Source organism: Brachycentrus maculatus, unplaced genomic scaffold (assembly GCF_059751285.1).
Source record: "Brachycentrus maculatus isolate JH-2025_06_01 unplaced genomic scaffold, ASM5975128v1 h1tg000286l, whole genome shotgun sequence".
Lineage (NCBI taxonomy): Eukaryota > Metazoa > Arthropoda > Insecta > Trichoptera > Brachycentridae > Brachycentrus > Brachycentrus maculatus.
In genome coordinates, this window is record NW_028281037.1 from 209,851 (window position 1) to 228,817 (window position 18,967).

Sequence of the window (18,967 nt, forward strand, 5' to 3'; positions counted from 1 at the left end):
TTCCGCCACCATACGCAGAATAGGCATTCTCCTAATTTATCAATTTATCCCAAAAACAAGTTATCAGCCAAATATATTATGTAAATTAAAAGCGTTGTTAGCTTTGTGGTATGGCAAAATAACACTCTCCTTATCATTCATCATTCACTTGATGTAATACCACTTAAAAACTCGACTTGACAACTATCGGTTTTGGGATAACCATTCTATCAGTAGGTCTACAGTTGATCTGATGATGACTACCAGTTACTCCGAAATCGGTAGTCATGAAGCTGTGTTTTTAAGTGGTATTACACAAAGTGAACGACAAATGGTAAGGAGAATGTTAATGTCATAAATGTTTAATAATATATTGTAAATTAATCTATATTTATTTCATTTCATTATTCATTTGGCAGTTAATTCTGTTAAAATCTACCCATTTTTATTTCAAGTTTTACTTGGTAAATACCACTATTTATAGTATTACAAATAGTGATATTTACTAATTAAAACATAAATTTAATATTTTTGCTTTATTTTCATATTTTGTAGAATTGCTGTTTTTTATTCAGTTTCCGCTTTGTCCGCGAAAAACATTACAAAATGGCGGTTCTTGGTCGATTTGTGCGGCAAATTGACTGAATATGGTGGGGAAATAAGCGCCGGAATGGTGCGCAGAATAAAAGTGCTGTACGCGTTCCCGGCACGCCTACGCGGCGGCTCTCTTTACGACTACCCGACGTTTCATTCAAAGTGCGTCTCAGTCTTGGGGAAATTACACAACTTTGGGCCCGGGACAAAGTTGGCTTCAAAATACGCTTACTTATCAACTCCTTACAGTAGGTACAAGTCCGATTTAATAAAATATTATAAATATAATATATATATATAGACACATAGAGCTAAGTTAATTAATTAATTCCTGTAACTACAAAGACTCACCACACCGAACTCGGGATATTCTAAAGGTGCCAATATAGCGTCTAGCTGCGAAATCGTTCGTAAATCGGGAGGTATATGGTATGTATTCGCTATTATAATCAAAATAAGCAAAGGGATATTTTAATATTAGACAGAATAAGTAATGGTATGTTTTGATACTAGACAGAATAAACATAGGGATACGTTGATGCTAGACAGAATAAGTAAAGTTACATTTTGAAACTAGACACAAAAATCAAAGAGATATTTTGATAGTAGACAGAAAAGCGATATATTGACCTCATTAATAGATTTGGAAGTCACTTTGTGGTAAAATCTGTCCTATTTTAATTTAAGTTTAAAACCTATTGTGACTTGTCAACAGACAATGTAACACCGGTATTTGAAAATGATGCGGAATGCATCGAAATATGTATCACAGCAGATTTTAAGAAATACTAGCATTTACCAAACAAAACTTAAATAAGAAACATATATTTTGGCTTATATTTTGTGATTTTTCTCTTCTGTAGACTATTATACGCACCCAATGGTGCATAGGGCACTGTACCAGATAGACAATGCTTACTTGATCGTTTATTACATAAAGGCAGGGTGATCAATCCGTTCAGGTGAATGTTAAATAAATATTAACACATAGTTTGCGGGAAACGCTTGAAAGCGTATTTTGCGTACTGTTGGTAGCGACGCTTATAAGCGTTCTATTTGCTTACTTTTGGTAGAGCGCGAGAGACGCCAAAAAGCATTGTACAGATGGGAATTGGGTGTTGTAGTTATTTTGCGGATTAGTATACTGAGGATCGGGCAGCAGACTGTATGAGTATAGTTAGGGTCAGAGTTAATGAAAAAACCGCCCGAGGACAATGTGTTAAAGGCATTATTATCCAAAAAAAAATATCAAGTAAAATTTAAATTAAAAATGGAAAAATCTCTTATTATTTTGACAACCCTGGGATTCAAACCCGGGACCTCCGGCACTTTAATCATGTTAAAACATAAATAAATCTGGATTTGAGCATAGCACCCTGATAATTAATATCAAAACCTGTATTTCAAAAGGTTGTAATATTTTTTTTTAAATCCTCAATAATTGTTCATTTATATTTTTTTTTGTCTTTTCCTTTTTTGATACCTTTTCCGAATTGAATATCGCAGCTAGACAATTTGTAGCTATACGGCAATATCGAGTTTTGTGAGTAAATTACACATACATATACATATATATTACCAAGCTCTGAAAAATATTATTACTTTTTATTACAACACCCAGTAATAGTTATTATCCTAAATTAGCACGCTGGCAACACTCTACGAGATAAACACCTTATATCACATTGTGAAACGGGCTTAACAGCGAGTAAATATTAATAATTTGTATCTTCCGACGTCGTGGATTGATCCGGGTTCGTTTTTAATTTAAAATGTCGTTTAAAATATTTGCATTCGGAGATATTGACATGTTTTATTTCATAGATATTTTATATCGATATGTAATTTGTTGTATCGTGACCGTCGCTGTAAAATATCAGATTGCCACTCTACTTTTTACAATTGTTTTATAACGAAATGATTCAATATTGCACAGATAAAAAAATACTAGGTATTTTTGTTTCACATAATGCCTAAAGGGTATTTTAAAAGGTAATGATAGTTAGTGTCGCGGACTCTTTAAGTCAGAGATTCTCGGTTCGAACCCACTCTACCAAAATTTGATACCTATTTCTAATAATGAGCAGCTTAGGCTCACAGAAATGGTATGAAAATGAAACATTTGTAAATAATAGAAAACGCAAATATTTCAGTTTTAAAAAAAAAAAGAATAAATAAAAAAATTATAAGAACTGCAGTGGCAATCTGATCAATATTGGATTATTTGTTCCGGAGAATTGTGGGCTTATTTGATGGGCGCGGCGGTCACGTAATTGTTGTTATGGTTGGCCTTGTGGTCGCTCCGGACGGCACCGTGCACCTTACCCCGCTGCAAGTTTTCTAGGTGGCACTGGCGGCTGTCCGCGTGCGAGTAGTGCATGCCGTTGGGGCGGCGGTGGCGGTTGTACTGTATGGAGCAGTTCCTGGACGGGTCCTGGGGCTTGGGGGGCGCCTTCGTCCCCGGAGACGGGTTCGGGACGGGCGGTTTGGCGGATTCATTATTGGCTGGCTTCTTTGGCGGTTCGACCTTGGGAGCCGCGGCTTCGGGTTTGGTCTCTACGGGAGTCACTTCTGCTTCTTTAATCTGGAATATTTTGATAAAACATTTTTTCATAAATACTGACGGCAGACTGATTGATACTGACAAGTAACAAAAAACACGCTAAGGGCGCTTGTGCACTTCACGGAATTTCACCGTCCGGCAGTCCGGTTTTGAAAAATTAAATGAGTACGACAGTTTAGCGTGATCGAATTTACGCGCAACGTGTTCACGCACCGATCAAGAGCTTCGATCCGAAGAAATATGGACAAAAGCACAAGCCAATCATCGTTTTAAAACGTTAACTGACGTGCCGGACGGTAAAATTCCGTGTAGTGCCCTAAGAGTGTCAGAAATTAAGACTCAAAGTAGCATATCTGGCAAGAGTCTACGAAATCTGTTACACCAGGCAATACATAAGACACAAGAAGGAGAAAAAATAATACAACCTAAAATATCAATTAAATTATTTACCGCTAAAAATAGCAATTATCTTCATTAAAAAAATGTATCAAGAATTTTAAATTTAATTTAGCAACCTCTTCCGTCGTGTCATGAAAAAATGCGCTAAGAGTGTCAGAAATTAAAACTGAAAAGAGCATATCTGACTAGAGCCTACAAGATAGAATAAGGAACACCAGGATTAGGGAAATATGCGAGATCGAAGGTGTCATTAGGTGTGGAGGGCAATGAAGGAGACAATGGTATGGCGCATGTGAGGAGAATGGAACCATCCAGACTCCTCCACATTGCACTGCACAGCCGACCCCAAGGTAGATGACTCCAGACCACCAGGTTGGAGCGCTATGTGCAGCGCAGTCAAGAGATAACAGGAGAAGAGTCATTGCTTCTACAAGGGCACAACCCTCAGTAATGATGACTACGATGGATAAGAGAGCGCTCTTAAACCGGGATAATGTGATTGTAATAATACCTGCGGTTTGGCGGCCATTGCCTTGGTGAGAGTGAGGTCGCACCACATCGCACGGCGTGCCTTCTTAGCGCACAGAGACAAGCGTTTAACGCTGTCTGCGAGCTCTCTTATGGCTAGAAATAAAACCAAACAATAATGAACCTTAATTCTAAAAGACAACATCAACCTCACGCAATCATATACATATTTGACTTAGGTAGTATTGTAATGGAGACATATCACTCACACCTTTCAAGAACGTCATAAATCAAAAAACTTTATTTTTCAGGAGAACGATTTTAAAGTTTAAAAATATAATACAATGTATTAAAAATAAATATCAAGCCACTTATTGAACTTTTTACTGTGCAACAGATCTTTTTAGGTAAAACCTGAATGTTTTTCTCCGTTTGAAAAATATTTAGTTTATTTGAAAAAATAATTAAACAATACCTTTTCTTCAAAATGCAAAAACAACACTTTCTGCCCTGTAGCGGGTAAATATTAAGTTAAAAATATGCCGCTTTTGTTGGGATATATTACATTTTCTGGGCATTCTGAAAACATGCACAACTGAAAATTGCCGATTTTTTATATAAGACGTTGTTGAAAGGAGTGAGCGATATAGTAAAAATGTTTTTTTTAGAATAATTACATATCATATTCAATGGGTCATGGTTCTGAAGGCTTCAATTAAAAATTTGTAATATTTTTGTAACAAAAAAATGTGGTCAAATTATAAGCTGCATAAAAATTGAAAATCATGTTTTCACGGATCTCCCAGTTTGTAAAATAATCTGGTTAGGATCTTGCATGTATCTAAACAAAAGAGTCACTGCTAAATAAAAGATTTCTCAAACCAACCATAGATACAACCATAGATGTCTACAGCGAATTCACACATAAAGCGTCATGAAATTTATGATATATGTAGTACTCTAAAATTTGAGTAGTGTGGTTGTCAATCACGGTGAATGTTACACGTGAGTAAAGTGATCACTTAACCAGCCTATAATGAGTTGTAAGCCCTGTAAATACCCAGACTTCCATATTCTTCTTCATCTATGTTGAGATATCGAAAATGTGTAACTTACTTTTATATCTGTTATTGTAATAAAAAAATCAATAATCTTGACAAAATACGCATTCAAATAACAAAGAAAATATGCCATAATGGCATTGATTGTTGTAAATGTGACAACTGATTTTAAAATGGAGTGATCACAGTAAAAGTAATAAAAAAAGTCACCGTTTATTCAGGCCTTACTCTGGCAGATAGTGGCGCAATTTGTCAATAGAATTTCAAAGCTAGACACTAAAAAAATCACTAAAACTGAAAATTCAAAAGGAACTCATTTATAGAATGAAATGTTACCAGTTTCCTCATCCTTCTGCCTCATCAGCTCCTGGATCCTCGCCGCCTCCACCTCCTTGACGGCCGCCTTCCACTCCTGGATGGCCATGTCGATCTCCGAGTGCGTGTTCACCGATATACCCGACACCCTGTAACATCAAATTGTAATTATACTTAAATGTGCAACTTTAAAAAAATAATAATAATCAGTATCAAATAAAATGAAATATTCAGTTTTATTCTTAATAAAAGTCATCTCTATATGTTTTTCAATCTTTAGTTTTGATGTACGGTGAATTTTCTTTATGATCAAAAGTGCTCTCTGACTTCAAAAAGGTTCAGAACCACTGTGTCCACACTCCCGGAAAGGTTAACAGCAGATACTCACATGGAATCCACGTCCATATCGTCGTCGGAATCCTCCGGGCTGGAGCAGGAACGGGTGTCAGAGTCCAGGATCTCCCCGCGCTTCAGCACAATCACCGGACTCTTCTTGGGGTTGCAGTCCACTCCCCTTGCGGCGGAGGTGCGCTCCCCGTTCCGGAGAATCTTGGTGATGGACTTGTCGGAGTTGGATTGGTCCTGGGCTTGCGCTCTGTCAGCCTCGCTCTTCTCCTTCAAGGCGCTGGCTCGCAACGCCTCCATTTTGCCCATCAGGGTTATGACCTGAAATGATTGTAGATGATAATTATATTAACTCGTAATCTGCGGATCGCATCTATTGTCGTTTTTTATAGAAGTACCGTTGACTGCGGATCGCATGCATAGTCGTTTTTCAACTTTACGTACTTATATCAACACCTATGGATAATTTTTTGCACTTAAATTTGGTTCGAGGCATGGATGAATTAGTTCTCTTTGATTTATTGTCATAAAATATCAAAATTATTTTAATTTAGTGTCAACTTTATCGTGAATACTTCCGGTCGGCTCGTGCTCCGCAGATACGACAGCCGCGTCTTCTATACAGCCGCCATATTTTAGGCCGCGAGTCCGTAAATGTTAATATTTTTGTGTAAATACACTATAAAAACATAATAAGTAAAGTGCATTGTATACTGTGAACATCTATGATGGATATCCGAATGTTTCACTACAAAAAATAGGCAAAAATATGCTTTTTTTGTCAAAAATATTGTAATGTAAAATAATCCAGCACGGGATGGAAAGTTTGGCACTAGAAATCGAGCAGCTTAGAGGTTAACAAGGCGATTCTCAAGACGGTAGGCTAATTTTTAACATAAAGCTCTTTACACAGTCAACAGTCCGCCTTCTCCTGACGAGTTATACGTAGTTTCTTCCCAGCAATGAGCAAATGCTGACAAGTTCCTGATTGGCCCACACCAGATTATCCCTCCTGTTCCCAACACAGATTCAAATAAAAACATATTTAATTAGCTAGAAGAAACAAAAATCCACTAAATGATCTATAAACCTTGTACATAATAAGCAAGGTAAATAAAAAAAGGAATTCCCATCTGAAAAAAATAAAAAATTTAAATAAAACATAAAGTTCTTTCATAGCCTTGTCTCAGGATTCTATAATCAGCTGATGAGAACAACTATTGACTGTCATTTTCTATGGCTTGACAGATGGCTGTCAATGATTGATATATTGGTCCTTAAAAACATGTTTATGACAGATGTCAGTCATTTTTAGAGGTGTTCCTGGTGTATCAGTCACAGGTACAAATACTATGATACGTCAGGAGATCATTATATCATGATACTTGTATGGAGCTGTAATACGTACAATATACTAGCCACTAGCCACTAGTCAAATCTCACAAATCTGTTTCAAACCAATATAACCAGCGATAACATTGTCACTCAAAAAACATAAAACTAATTTTAGCTTATCAATGACTTGCCGGTCAGTCGTTTTGCATTGTATATTGTAAACCTATTTCTTTCTTAGTCTATTGGATTATTAGATACGAATGATGAAAAGAGACAAATATTGACTAAAAATCTACTGTGACAAGTGTTTCGATGCATTCCGCATCATTTTCGGTGTGTGAAAATGATGCGGAATGATCATCGAAACACGTGTCACAGTAGATTTTAAGAAATAGTGGTATTTACTTAGTAAAACATTAATTCATTTTTTTTTTTTTATTCCGAAGAACCGCATAGTACAACACTTTTCTACATTTAGATAGAATAGTGACACTGTGTGGTCCCCACTCCTCCCCAGGGGAGTCAGTCACCTTGGTGTGCTCCCGCAGCATGTCCACGGCGAGGCGGTCCACGCGGGTGGGCGCGGTGGGCGTGCGCGGGATGGGGATGCTGTTGGCCGAGGAGACCATCCGGCCGGGGAAGGCTCGCGCCAGCTCGGCCTCGGTCTTCTTGCGCTCCTGCTCCAGCTGGTGCCACTGCTCGTAGCACACCTCCAGGCGGCTGTGCAGGATGCCCGACGCGTCTGAGCGCCTGCAACATAAACCCAAATATATTATTTATTGTAACTGCAGACAGTTGGTAGAATTCCATATTGAATTGTAGGGTGATATATCCAAAATAAAACACTGTTTTTGGATTGAATTCTACATTTATTTATGTATATTTATGTATATGTGACGCGTTTCGTCTTCTTAGGACATTATCAAACACTGAGACATAGGAAACACTGTTTGATAATGTCCTAAGATGACGAAACGCGTCACGTATACATAAATAAATGTAGAATTCAATCCAATAAACCGTGTTTTATTTTGGATATATTACCCAATATATTGACAAATCATGTCGAAATATAGCATCAACATTCCTATTCTTTTGAGTGATCGACACCTTGTCTTTTTTTTTAAAAAAAAGTTTTAAAAAAAAGTTTATCTTCGAGATTCTTAAATGATTTTTCAGCTCCAAAATGTAATACTAAACAATTTCAACAAAACTTAAAATATTTGGGAATTAAATATATCAATAAAATCCCTAAAAAATTAAAAAAATAGAAGATAAAAATTCCTTAAGAAAAAAATGAATGCCCATTACATATAAATCTTAAAAGAAAATATAAAAAAAGACTACATATTATACCATTAATTATATAAAACATTAGTCCCTCTCCAAGCATAAGAGCTCAGTCTCTTTTTTGGGGAGGCACAGCGAATCTAAAACTATAAGTTTGCCATATGTATAAATGTTTAGAAATTGTATTACGTTGTATTTAAAAAATGTTACTATATCAAATAAATAATAAAAAAAATAAAAAAATGTCAGTCAATAAAAAAAATAGTGTTTCGTTACAGTGCCCTATGCACTATTGTGTGCTGTTAACCCTTACTGGTCCAATGTCGAATCTTATTCAACATCAATTTTTGGTCTTAGGTCCCATGTCGGATGTTATTCGACATTGTTTTCATCATTAGTATTATCTATTTAAATTCCAAGCTTGCGTTTTTGTCACTCGTATCTATTACAACAGTATGTAGAGCAGAGGACAAAAGATGTTTTCCAATGTTAGTTTTTTTTTTAAATTTTGTGTGACCGAAAGGGTTAAAGTTTAAAATAATAAATAATGAATCTTTTGACATCTCAATATAGATGAAGAAGAATATGGAAGTCTGGGTATTTACAGGGCTTACAACCGTCATAGACTTGGTTAAGTGATCACTTTACATAGATGTAACATTCACCAATTCTACCCGTTATTGACAACCACACTACTCAAATTCTAGAAATTCTACCCTAAACTTATACTCTTTCAGTAAGCATAACTAGTGTAGTTTGTGAGGTATTTGCAAGTGATTTAATCGAATTTCAAAATTAAAAAAGAGACCTGAAAGCTGTCCCACCGCATGCCCAGATCTGATACAGCATCTAGGCTTCCTGACAGATCTGCTCTTGCTAAGCAATTTTTTTAACTAAGTTGCGAAATTTATCGAAAATGTGAAACAATATAAAATTGTATCCCGATTTTACTGTGAATATACCTGTCACTGCCAATCTAAATAAATACAAGGAAAGAGACCTACCTGAAATTCCTCAGGTTCATGTGTGGCAGCCAATCCAGCCAGGCAGCCGGGATCTTGCTGATGTGGAAAGGCGGTATGGGCAGCGGGTGCAGCCCGACTCCGTTCATCCTCCCGTCCTCCAGCCACGGGCCCGACGGCAGCTGGGCAAAACCCGGGTTTTTGAAGCCGAACCGGAGCTGCTCCTGAAACTCCATGTTCCTACCATACATCGGCTTGGGGGGCTGGTTCATGAAGCTGAGTTGCTCCATGTTACGGATCATGTGTTCCCTCTGCAGGGCAATATTCTCGTGCTCATAGTACTTTTGTTCGCCCATGTACGCCTGGATCAAGTTCTTCTTCTGCTGCGCCTGAATCAATCCGTTGGGAGCGTTCTTATACCCGTTTGTATGATAGCCATTTTCATACGGCGACACATCGAAATTGTTAGATTTGCTGATGGCGCGGGAAGGGGGAGTGTTGGTTCTCTGCCCGAGGATCTTCCTCATCATGTCTTCTTGGGCCATCTGTTCGTGTAGCAAATGCCTCGAGAGATCATTTACCCCGTCGAGCTGTTTGTCGCTGAAGTTCAAATCGGGCAGAAACGGCGGAGGCGGGTTTGTAAACATCCTGGAATCGATCTTGCCGTTGAATCCGTTGGGCATCGGAGCTTGCTGGCTCTCCGGAGGTTCTTGGTATCTCCGGTTGCTCCAGTACTGGTCCGGAATCACGCCGTTCGGATAGTTGGAAGGGTTCGGCAGAGCCGGGGAATTGTTTACAGGATAAGGTTGTCTTCGGGATGAATCCGACAGAGAAAGAGCCAAGCTTCTTAGAGTATCATTAGGATTCATGTTGTAATCGATGGGAGAGTCCAAATTGACGTTGGGAAATTGATTAAAATCTGGATACGTATTCACACCGTTTCCGAACAAGTTAGGATCCATCATGCCATTGTTCATGTTGAAATTTTGGCTGTTCCTCACCTCCTGGGCCGCCAATCTCAAAAGGTTCATATCGAAGTTTTGCGAAGGGGAAAAATCCAAGTTTGGACTGGAATCGTAATTGATATTGCCGTCAAAAGTGTCGCCGTTTTGGAAATAGTTCATCTGTTTTACGGGGGAACCCTTCATGTAGTTGGGTGATAGGATGTTGTCTTTCGTGTTGAGCCAGTCTTGGGGGTGGACGTAGGGGTTGGTGCCTCGAAGATTGATGGGCTCCTGGTAGTACGAGGGTTGGGAGTTGGGAGGCTGAGATCTGAACATCCCAGGGTCGTAAGATCTCATATTGAGATTGTCCCTATTGTAATAGTTTGGGGGCGGTGAAGAGCTGAAAATAGAGAGAGAAAAATGTTTATATAATCATTTTAATTCATTAACAACATTTTGAGTGTGTCCAAATACTTTTTTTTACTTCTTACTTTTCAACAATTCTTTTCTTTTCAAAACCATAAAATTATTTCGAAGGAAAACTTATTTTTTCAATGCAAAAACGGTGTTTTACGGCCTAGTATTCGTTATATAGCAACTTAATTTTCTTTACAACACTTTGAGTGTGTCAAAATATTTGTTTGCAAATCTAGATTATCTCCAATTATAGGTGTTATTTTTCATATAATTTTTTGATCATCTCAACATAGATGAAGAAGAATATGGAAGTCTGGGCATTTACGGGGCTTACGACCGTCATAAAAAATTATATTTAAATTCATCATTCATCATTTCAAAATTTTATGTTGTTGGAAGTGTGTGAATAATGATATGGTATTGTAGAGTAGTATTGTTTGCATGCTGTTGTAGTGATTGCCCTGATGAAGAGACAGGTACGTCTCGTATTATATACTAATAATATGTCCGCCTCCGTAGTGTAATGGTTCCGGGTTCGATTCTCAGGAGGGGTCAAATAAATACAAGTGATTTTTTCACTCAAATATTTATTCAATATTACCCTGCACTGGTACCTGAAGCGGAGGGCTGATCACCTTGCCTATATGTAATTAACGATCAAGTTTACACTGCATCACTACGATGCAGTGCCCTATGCACCATTAGGTGCGGATAAGGGTTAAAAGAGAAATACACAAATATTACTGACATTTTTGTAAAAAAAAAATATAAAAGTACATATCGCTCACTCCTTTCAAAAACCTCATAAATCAAAAATTGGCAATTTTCAGTTGTGCATGTTTTCGGTATGCCCAGAAAATGTACTTTATCTCAGCAAAAGCGGCATATTTTTAACTGAATATTTACCCGCTACAGGGCAGAAAGTGTTGTTTTTGCATTTTGAAGAAAAGGTATTGTTTAATTATTTTTTTAACTATATTAAATATTTTTCAAATGGAGAAAGAACCTTCAGGTTTTACCTAAAAAGATCTGTTGCACAGTAAAAAATTCAAAAAGTGGCTTGATATTTATTTTTAACTTTAAAAACGTTCTCCTGAAAAATCAAGTTTTTTTATTTATGACGTTCTTGAAAGGAGTGAGCGATATATAATCAACCTTTCAAAGCACCAATTAACTTTTAATTTAATTTTAAGTCACTATGCGGAATAATGGTGATAATTTTAATTGTAAATATTATTTAAAAGCAAATTCCAATTGCTAATTGGTTTTAAAATAACCTCTATATTACATATTTGATTAAACTACAAAAGATAAGAAAACATCAATAAAAGGTGATGAGCGAATATCTCACATCTAACAAAGACTTGTTAGTGAGTAATTTTGTAAAATATCACTTTGGATATTGATCTGTTCCATGTGTCCGAAGGAGTTTTCCGAAGCAGGATTCTTCTACACCTTTAAGTCTTCGTGCTTACTTTTAATATATACACCTTGAATATTGTTTGTTATGTATATCGTCGTATTCATACAGGAGAAAGTGACCAAGTGCATTTTTTACAAAAACGTGATTATTCACTATTTGATATCTTACTAGCTTAATATTCCCCTGAAAAATATCCCAAAGCGATTTGAAACTTGGAAGTATAATATATTGACTTGTTAAAAATGACTAACTGCATTGATGTTTATTTTCTTGCCAAGCCAAAGTGATTTAAATGGCCCTCCTGAACATTTTACGTTTTGTTAGTTGGTCACTTTCTCCTGTACGACTACGATATACATATATATATTTTTTTGTTGAATAAAATTGTAATTGGAATTGAATTTAAATAAAAGACTTTTTTTTAAATAAACTCTCAATTATCTCATCATGCTAGTATCTTATCATGCTAGTATGAGTACGGGTATGCAACCCCCGAGTCTTTTCTTCCTTCTTCCTCTATTTCCTTTCGCACACACCTGTAATGTCCCTTACCCTGAGCTCCTTTGCTTACATCATCTCCATCCTATCAAACATATTCCATCTCTATGTATATCTATTACCCTGGTAGATTTTAAATGTTATCTATTTTTTCCGCCTCCATAGTGAAGTGGTTAGCGCGTTAGGCTACCGATCTGGAGGCTCGGGGTTCGATTCCCAAGAGTGTCAAAATAAATATTAGTGATTCCCCAATACAATGTTTATTTGATATTATATTTTGTTTTTTAAAAGCATTGTTAACTTTGTGGTATGGTAATATCCACTCTCCTTATCATTCATCCTTCACTTTGTGTAATATACCACTTTAATTTAATGAATTTTTTAAAGTGGTATTACACAAAGTGAATGATGAATGATAAGGAGAGTGTTATTTGATATTACCCTGGACCGGTAACTGAAGCGGAGGGCTGATTACCTTTCCTTCTTGTGTTAACAATTAAGATAATACTGCGTTTATATGATGCAGTGCCCTATGCACCATTGAGTGCGGATAAGGGTTTGAAAAAGAAAAGATAATGTTAGTGAATACGGTAAAGCAAATGGAAAAGGTATAATGGGTAAGGAAAAGATATAATGGGTAAGCAAAAGAGGCGTCTGCAAATGACAAGGGTACCCGGAGTTGCATATCCGCACTCGAACTAGCTTGTGTGAGTCGTGCACTACTTACGTGTTCAAATTATTCGAGATAGTTGAGTCGTCGAAAATTAAACAAAAATTTTTACTTGGAAACACAAAACGAAAAATCATTATCATACATTGCATACCCGTTTATGAGATAATTTCATATTTATGCACACATTGTTTTTCTTTACTTTAAACTTTAAACTCATTAAACAGAATGTAAACATCATAATACATTGATTATGTGAACCTGTGACCTACTGAAAAGCTACTAGACATATCAGAACACGTTTACGTATGCATTACATTGCATGCCACATATCGCTCACTCCTTTCAAGAACGTCATAAATCAAAAAACTTGATTTTTAAAAGAATATAATACAATGTACTAAAAATAATTATCAAGCCACTTTTTGAACTTTTTACTGTGCAACAGACCTTTTTAGGTAAAACCTGAAGGTTTTTTCTCCATTTGAAAAATATTAAGTACATTTAAAAATTATAATTTAAAATACCTTTTTTCAAAATGCAAAAACAACACTTTCTGCCCTGTAGCGGGTAAATATTAAGTTAAAAATATGCCGCTTTTGCTGGGATATAGTACATTTTCTAGGCATTCCGAAAACATGCACAACTGAAAATTGACGATTTTTGATTTATGACGTTCTTGAAAGGAGTGAGCGATATGTGCACCATACATAATAGAAAAAAAGCGAGAAGTTGGACTTACGAGGATTCTCCTTCCAAGTCTGGAGTGGGCTCGTCCAGTATCTTGGTGATGAGGTCGTACACCATCGTGTTCTCCGCCATCGGCTGGTCGCTGATGTCATTCTGCTCACACTGAACCAAAAAAAATCGCTGATTAGCAAACCAGTATGCAAACATTCATCTGACAAACATATAATAATGAAAATATTTATTTATTTTTCATGAAACACATAATAACACCGTTTGCAAACGTAATGAGTTTTTCTCCTACAGCCGCTAGGGTGACATTTTAAGCAAGCGAGTATTAATATAATTAACTGTAAAGAAATTTGCCACAAATGTATAATATGGGACTTTTATTTAAAATTATTCAACCGCCTCCGTAGTGTAATGGTCAGCACGCTCGGCTACCGTTCTGGAGGTCCTGGGTTTGATTCCCAAGGGGGGTAAAATAAATATAAGCGATTTTTTCACTGTCATATTTATTCAATATTACCCTGGACTGGTACCTGAAGCGGAGGGCTGATCACCTTTCCTTCATGTGTAAACGATCAAGATAACACTGCGTTTATATGCCGCAGTGCCCTATGCACCATTGGGGTGCGGATAAGGGTTTTATTATTATTATTATTTAAAATACTATTTTTTATTAACCTTCCCCTCCTGGTGATATGTATTTACTACAACTCGAGTTCAAAAATGAGAATTTCAATATAAAATATAATAGATACGGGCTCAGAATTTTTGTATTCCCCGTAATACTATTACGTGCTACATAAAAGTATTATAATATTACTTTTATGTAACACGTTATTCATATGCAGCGACGGAAATAAATAAATTGTAATATAAATCGGGGATAGAATCACCAATACAGACGTTTCTCACAGTATGCGTGCGTGCCGCACTCTACGTACACGCGCACGCGGCTTCATAATGTTTCGGACGATCTCATTTTAGTTGCGCACAAGATGTCGTTCGGGATGATTGTATCCCTACACTAGCTGTGTGGATACTTACGATGTTTTCTTTTTCTTTTTTAGGTATTTATCAGAGCTAACAATAAGATTGAGGGGCGAAGAACTCAAGGACGCCGAAGGACATCATGCCTGAAAAACCTACGACAATGGTTTGGCAGAAGCACCAAATCTCCGTTCCGAGCTGCAGCATCTAAAGTGAAGATAGCCATGATGATCGCCGATCTTCGTAAGAAGTGGCACAGAAAGAAGAATATTACAAAATTGATACATTTGAACTTCATTTTTTATGGTCAATAAAAGTAAGAATAGTAAAAATTTAGGAATATTCATATTTTTCCCGTTTTTAATCACATTTTCATATGGTGTACAAAATACATATCACCGGAGCGCGCGCAAGTTTTTAGCATCGTAAGGGAAGGGTTAATGTTACTAACCACTTAACAATCAAATTTTGTCGAGAAAATTCGTCGGTGCAGGAAATTATCAGCAAACAACTTGAAACAGGACTACCCATTTAGTAACACTGCTCGGGTTAGTCAATAAAAACAATTACATAGATATATTTGGCTAGGGGAAATCAATATGCAATGCAATGCAATCAATATGCAATGCAGTCGAAATGCGATCTCTCAGAAGAATGTGCGACAAATCGATGTATGATAGATGTACGAATAGTGAAATAAGGAAGGAATGCAAAGCTGAGATAAGCATTATGGATAAAATTAAGAAAGGTGTGTTGAGATGGTTTGGACATGTAGAACGAATGAGTGAGGAAAGAACGGTAAAACAAATTTATGAGGCGAATGTTAGCGGGAAAAGAAGCAGAGGAAGACCGAGAAAAACATGGCACGATCATGTATGCCAAATAGTTGAAAGTGGTTAGGTTAGGAGTCGTAACAATCGGCGGGTATGTATGAGGAGATGCATGAACGTGGAAGAGGCGAAGAATGTTTGCAAGGACAGAGTGGTGTGGCGCTCTATTCTCTCTGCCTACCCCTGCGGGGAAGCGGCGTGATGGTTAGTTAGTTAGTTAGTTAGGAAATCAATACTACCGAGTTGGACTGCCTTTGATACATACATGCCTAGGGTAACCGAAGGCGATGCGACAAAACTAGAAAACTACTGCTGGCCTTCACCCGGAGTCTAATCGAACTTGCCACTGTAGATAAATAAGGGAGATATGAAGGTTTAAACCTTAGATATTTGAATAAAACGAAAAACGGATACCGCTATACGTCATAAAATTTTGTGTTATGGGGCGTATCCCTTTTATGTAGATATATAACAAAGCAGATGGTTTATAGAGCTGTCATAGTAGTAGTGTGGATTCGTTTCTGTGACGTCATTCGTTACCAACTTACAAAAACAACATTGTTACGAAGGCGAATTTGGCAAAAGAAAATGATGAATGAAAATATTGATTATATCGGCTGTTATAAACACAAAACGAGTCTAATACAATCCTTTATAGGTTGTGTATGTTAAATTTGATATTCCTCCCGTCTGAAAATGATCCATTGTTTTATTTGATAAAAATACCCTACAGATTCTCTGTACTGTAATCCGAACGCTCTACTAGTCCGAACAGATGGTAAATTTTCAGTGTTCGGATTAAAGAGGTCCTGCTGTACCACTATTTCTATTGAAATCTAGTGTGAAACATGTTTCGATGCATTCTAAACTCAAACACTGTTTGAAAATTTTTGATTTAAGTTTTACTTAGATAATACCACTATTTCTTAAAATCTACTGTGATACGTGTCAATGCATCGAAACACGTGTCACAGTAGATTTTAAGAAATAGTGGTATTTACTGAGTAAAATCTCAATTAAAAATGGATAGATTTTACCACACAGTGACTGCCGAATCAATTAATGAAACTGTTTGAAAAGTTTTAAAATGATGCGGAATGCATTAAAACTTGTGTAACAATGGATTTTAAGATATAGTAATATTTACCAAGTAAAACCTAAATCATAAATGATTCTTCACGTTTCATGGGTATGTCATCAGATAGTAGGACGGGTCAGTGACTGATAGATAAAAACTAATGTATTGTCAATCTGTATCAACAAATTATGCTGAGGTAGTATAGATTTACGTTTGCGAACTTTGAATACTAAGTAATATATTGGTCTCATAATATTTGCATAACAGATTTATGAGTTCAATGCACTCCCTCAGACGAATGTGTGGAAATTCATTGCATGACAGAATTAAAACCATATTAATTAAATTAAAGATATAAGAAAGGAGTGTAGGGCCAAACTAGGGATAATTGAAAAGATTAAGAAGATTGTAGTGCCCTATGCACCATTGCGTGCGAATAATGGCTACAAAAAGAAGGAGAACATCTATACTAATTATTTCTCCATCAAATATAAATTGTTTTAAACTTTAGCATTTCAGCTCAACTAAAGAGCGAAAATGCAGATAAATTATATTTACATGTTTATTTTAGAAATAAATAAAAAATAAAAATATACATGTTTTTTTCGAGAAAAAATTATCTCATCTCATTATCAGGTGAAAAAATTCCATATGTTTGTGTTTTATGTTGTGATTTACTGAGGCGCCTGATAAACTTGCCGATACGACCAATATTTATGTTTTGATTGAGAAATAATTCCGATTATATTAGATAACACAGCGAGCTTGTGAAATGAGAAACATAATCGACTGCGAAAAAAACACGACAAAAAAGCGGTATTGCAAAACAATGTTATCTAGCTTGTTTATCGCCGAAGGCGATATTATGATTGGCGAAAATTAAATTGTTTTGTCCTAAAAACGTACAAAAATTAATAAAAATCATTAAAAGACTTACAAATCTCATTTTTGAAATTGTTTTTCTTTCCGTCTACAAGCTATTTTGACCCTGGTTTGCAACGTTTCATTTCGGTTTTTCAACATACTGGGAGTTTTGACAGCCCGACCATATTTAGTCATAAAATGCACAATAAACGAACGATATTCGATCTGCCGTGTTATGATAGTAAATTTACTCGGCGAACCGGACAGTTTTATTATTTACTAAAAGTAAAAAAGAAGCGCTGGCACGAAAATATAACGCCTCCCACTTGTAGGTCAAAATGACATGACACAAATATTTTTGAAAGTTCACCGTGACGACTCGTAATATAATTTCGTTAATTAGACGGCGCACTTACCTGATCGAAGTCATTTTCCGTTCCCTTAAATATATTTCTTACTTTACACAAATCACTGAAGGCCATTTAATGAAAATATGCTCGAACAGCACTGACGTTTACCTAGGCCATTTTTTTCTCGACTACTAACACAATGTTATACACGGAAAACTCTACCCACACACATATACCGGCGCATTCACTATGCTCAGATTCACGTTTTAAATAAACTTTACCAGGGGCATAAATATGATCAAATAAGATTGAAATGCATTAAATAATATCGAATTGAATATTAAAAATTACGAATAGTATACTTACGTCCATTTTTGTCCATTACAAGCGTATGAAAAAATATTGTGTTCCACGGGAAATTTGAAAATGAACCGCGCAAGCCAGCTAATGTCACGGCGCAAAATACCAACCAAATATTCATAAAACTTATCACGAGGTAAGTACTGTTTATAAAAGTACTTACTTGAAATTCAAAATATAAAAGATGGTAGTAATTTATATATTACTCTTCATTACCTTTTCAAGTTTTTTTTTATTTATTTAAAAAGAGATTTTTTTGTTATTATTTACACAAATATTTCAATTTCATACTATTTCTGTGAGCCTAAGCGGCTCATTATTAGAAATAAGTATCAAATTGTGGTAGAGTGGGTTCGAACCGAGAAATTCTGACTTAAGAGTCCGCAACACTAACCACGGGACCACAACCCAACACCACTCTGGTCATTGAAAATTAATTACATTATTTTAAAGTATTCAGATAAAATTTCAACTTTTGACAAAATATCACGCAATTTTTTTTATTGGAGTTGGCGGAGAACGGAATGCCACATACATTT

The 18,967-nt window shown here is 36.2% G+C and overlaps 1 protein-coding gene across 1 annotated transcript; it reads right to left on the minus strand.

Moving 5' to 3' along the window:
* Nucleotides 1-2,818: 2,818 nt before the first annotated feature.
* LOC148305088 (uncharacterized) lies at nt 2,819-18,251 on the minus strand. Its single transcript, XM_088267254.1, has 8 exons — nt 18,135-18,251; nt 14,006-14,115; nt 9,354-10,655; nt 7,590-7,809; nt 5,768-6,045; nt 5,401-5,528; nt 4,047-4,159; nt 2,819-3,157 (listed from the first exon to the last, which is right to left on the minus strand). The coding sequence occupies exons 1-8, from the start codon at nt 18,198-18,200 to the stop codon at nt 2,819-2,821; spliced, it is 2,556 nt and encodes an 851-aa protein (XP_088123380.1). The 5' UTR covers nt 18,201-18,251.
* Nucleotides 18,252-18,967: the final 716 nt, after the last annotated feature.

Excerpts from the sequence above, each read along its gene's own strand:
- LOC148305088 (XM_088267254.1), bottom strand. The coding sequence starts at position 18,200 with ATGGCCTTCAGTGATTTGTGTAAAGTAAGAAATATATTTAAGGGAACG. Across the intron at positions 10,656-14,005 it reads GACTTGGAAGGAGAATCCTC|CTCTTCACCGCCCCCAAACT; the intron begins GTAAGTCCAACT and ends CTCTATTTTCAG. Across the intron at positions 3,158-4,046 it reads CAATGGCCGCCAAACCGCAG|ATTAAAGAAGCAGAAGTGAC; the intron begins GTATTATTACAA and ends AAAATATTCCAG.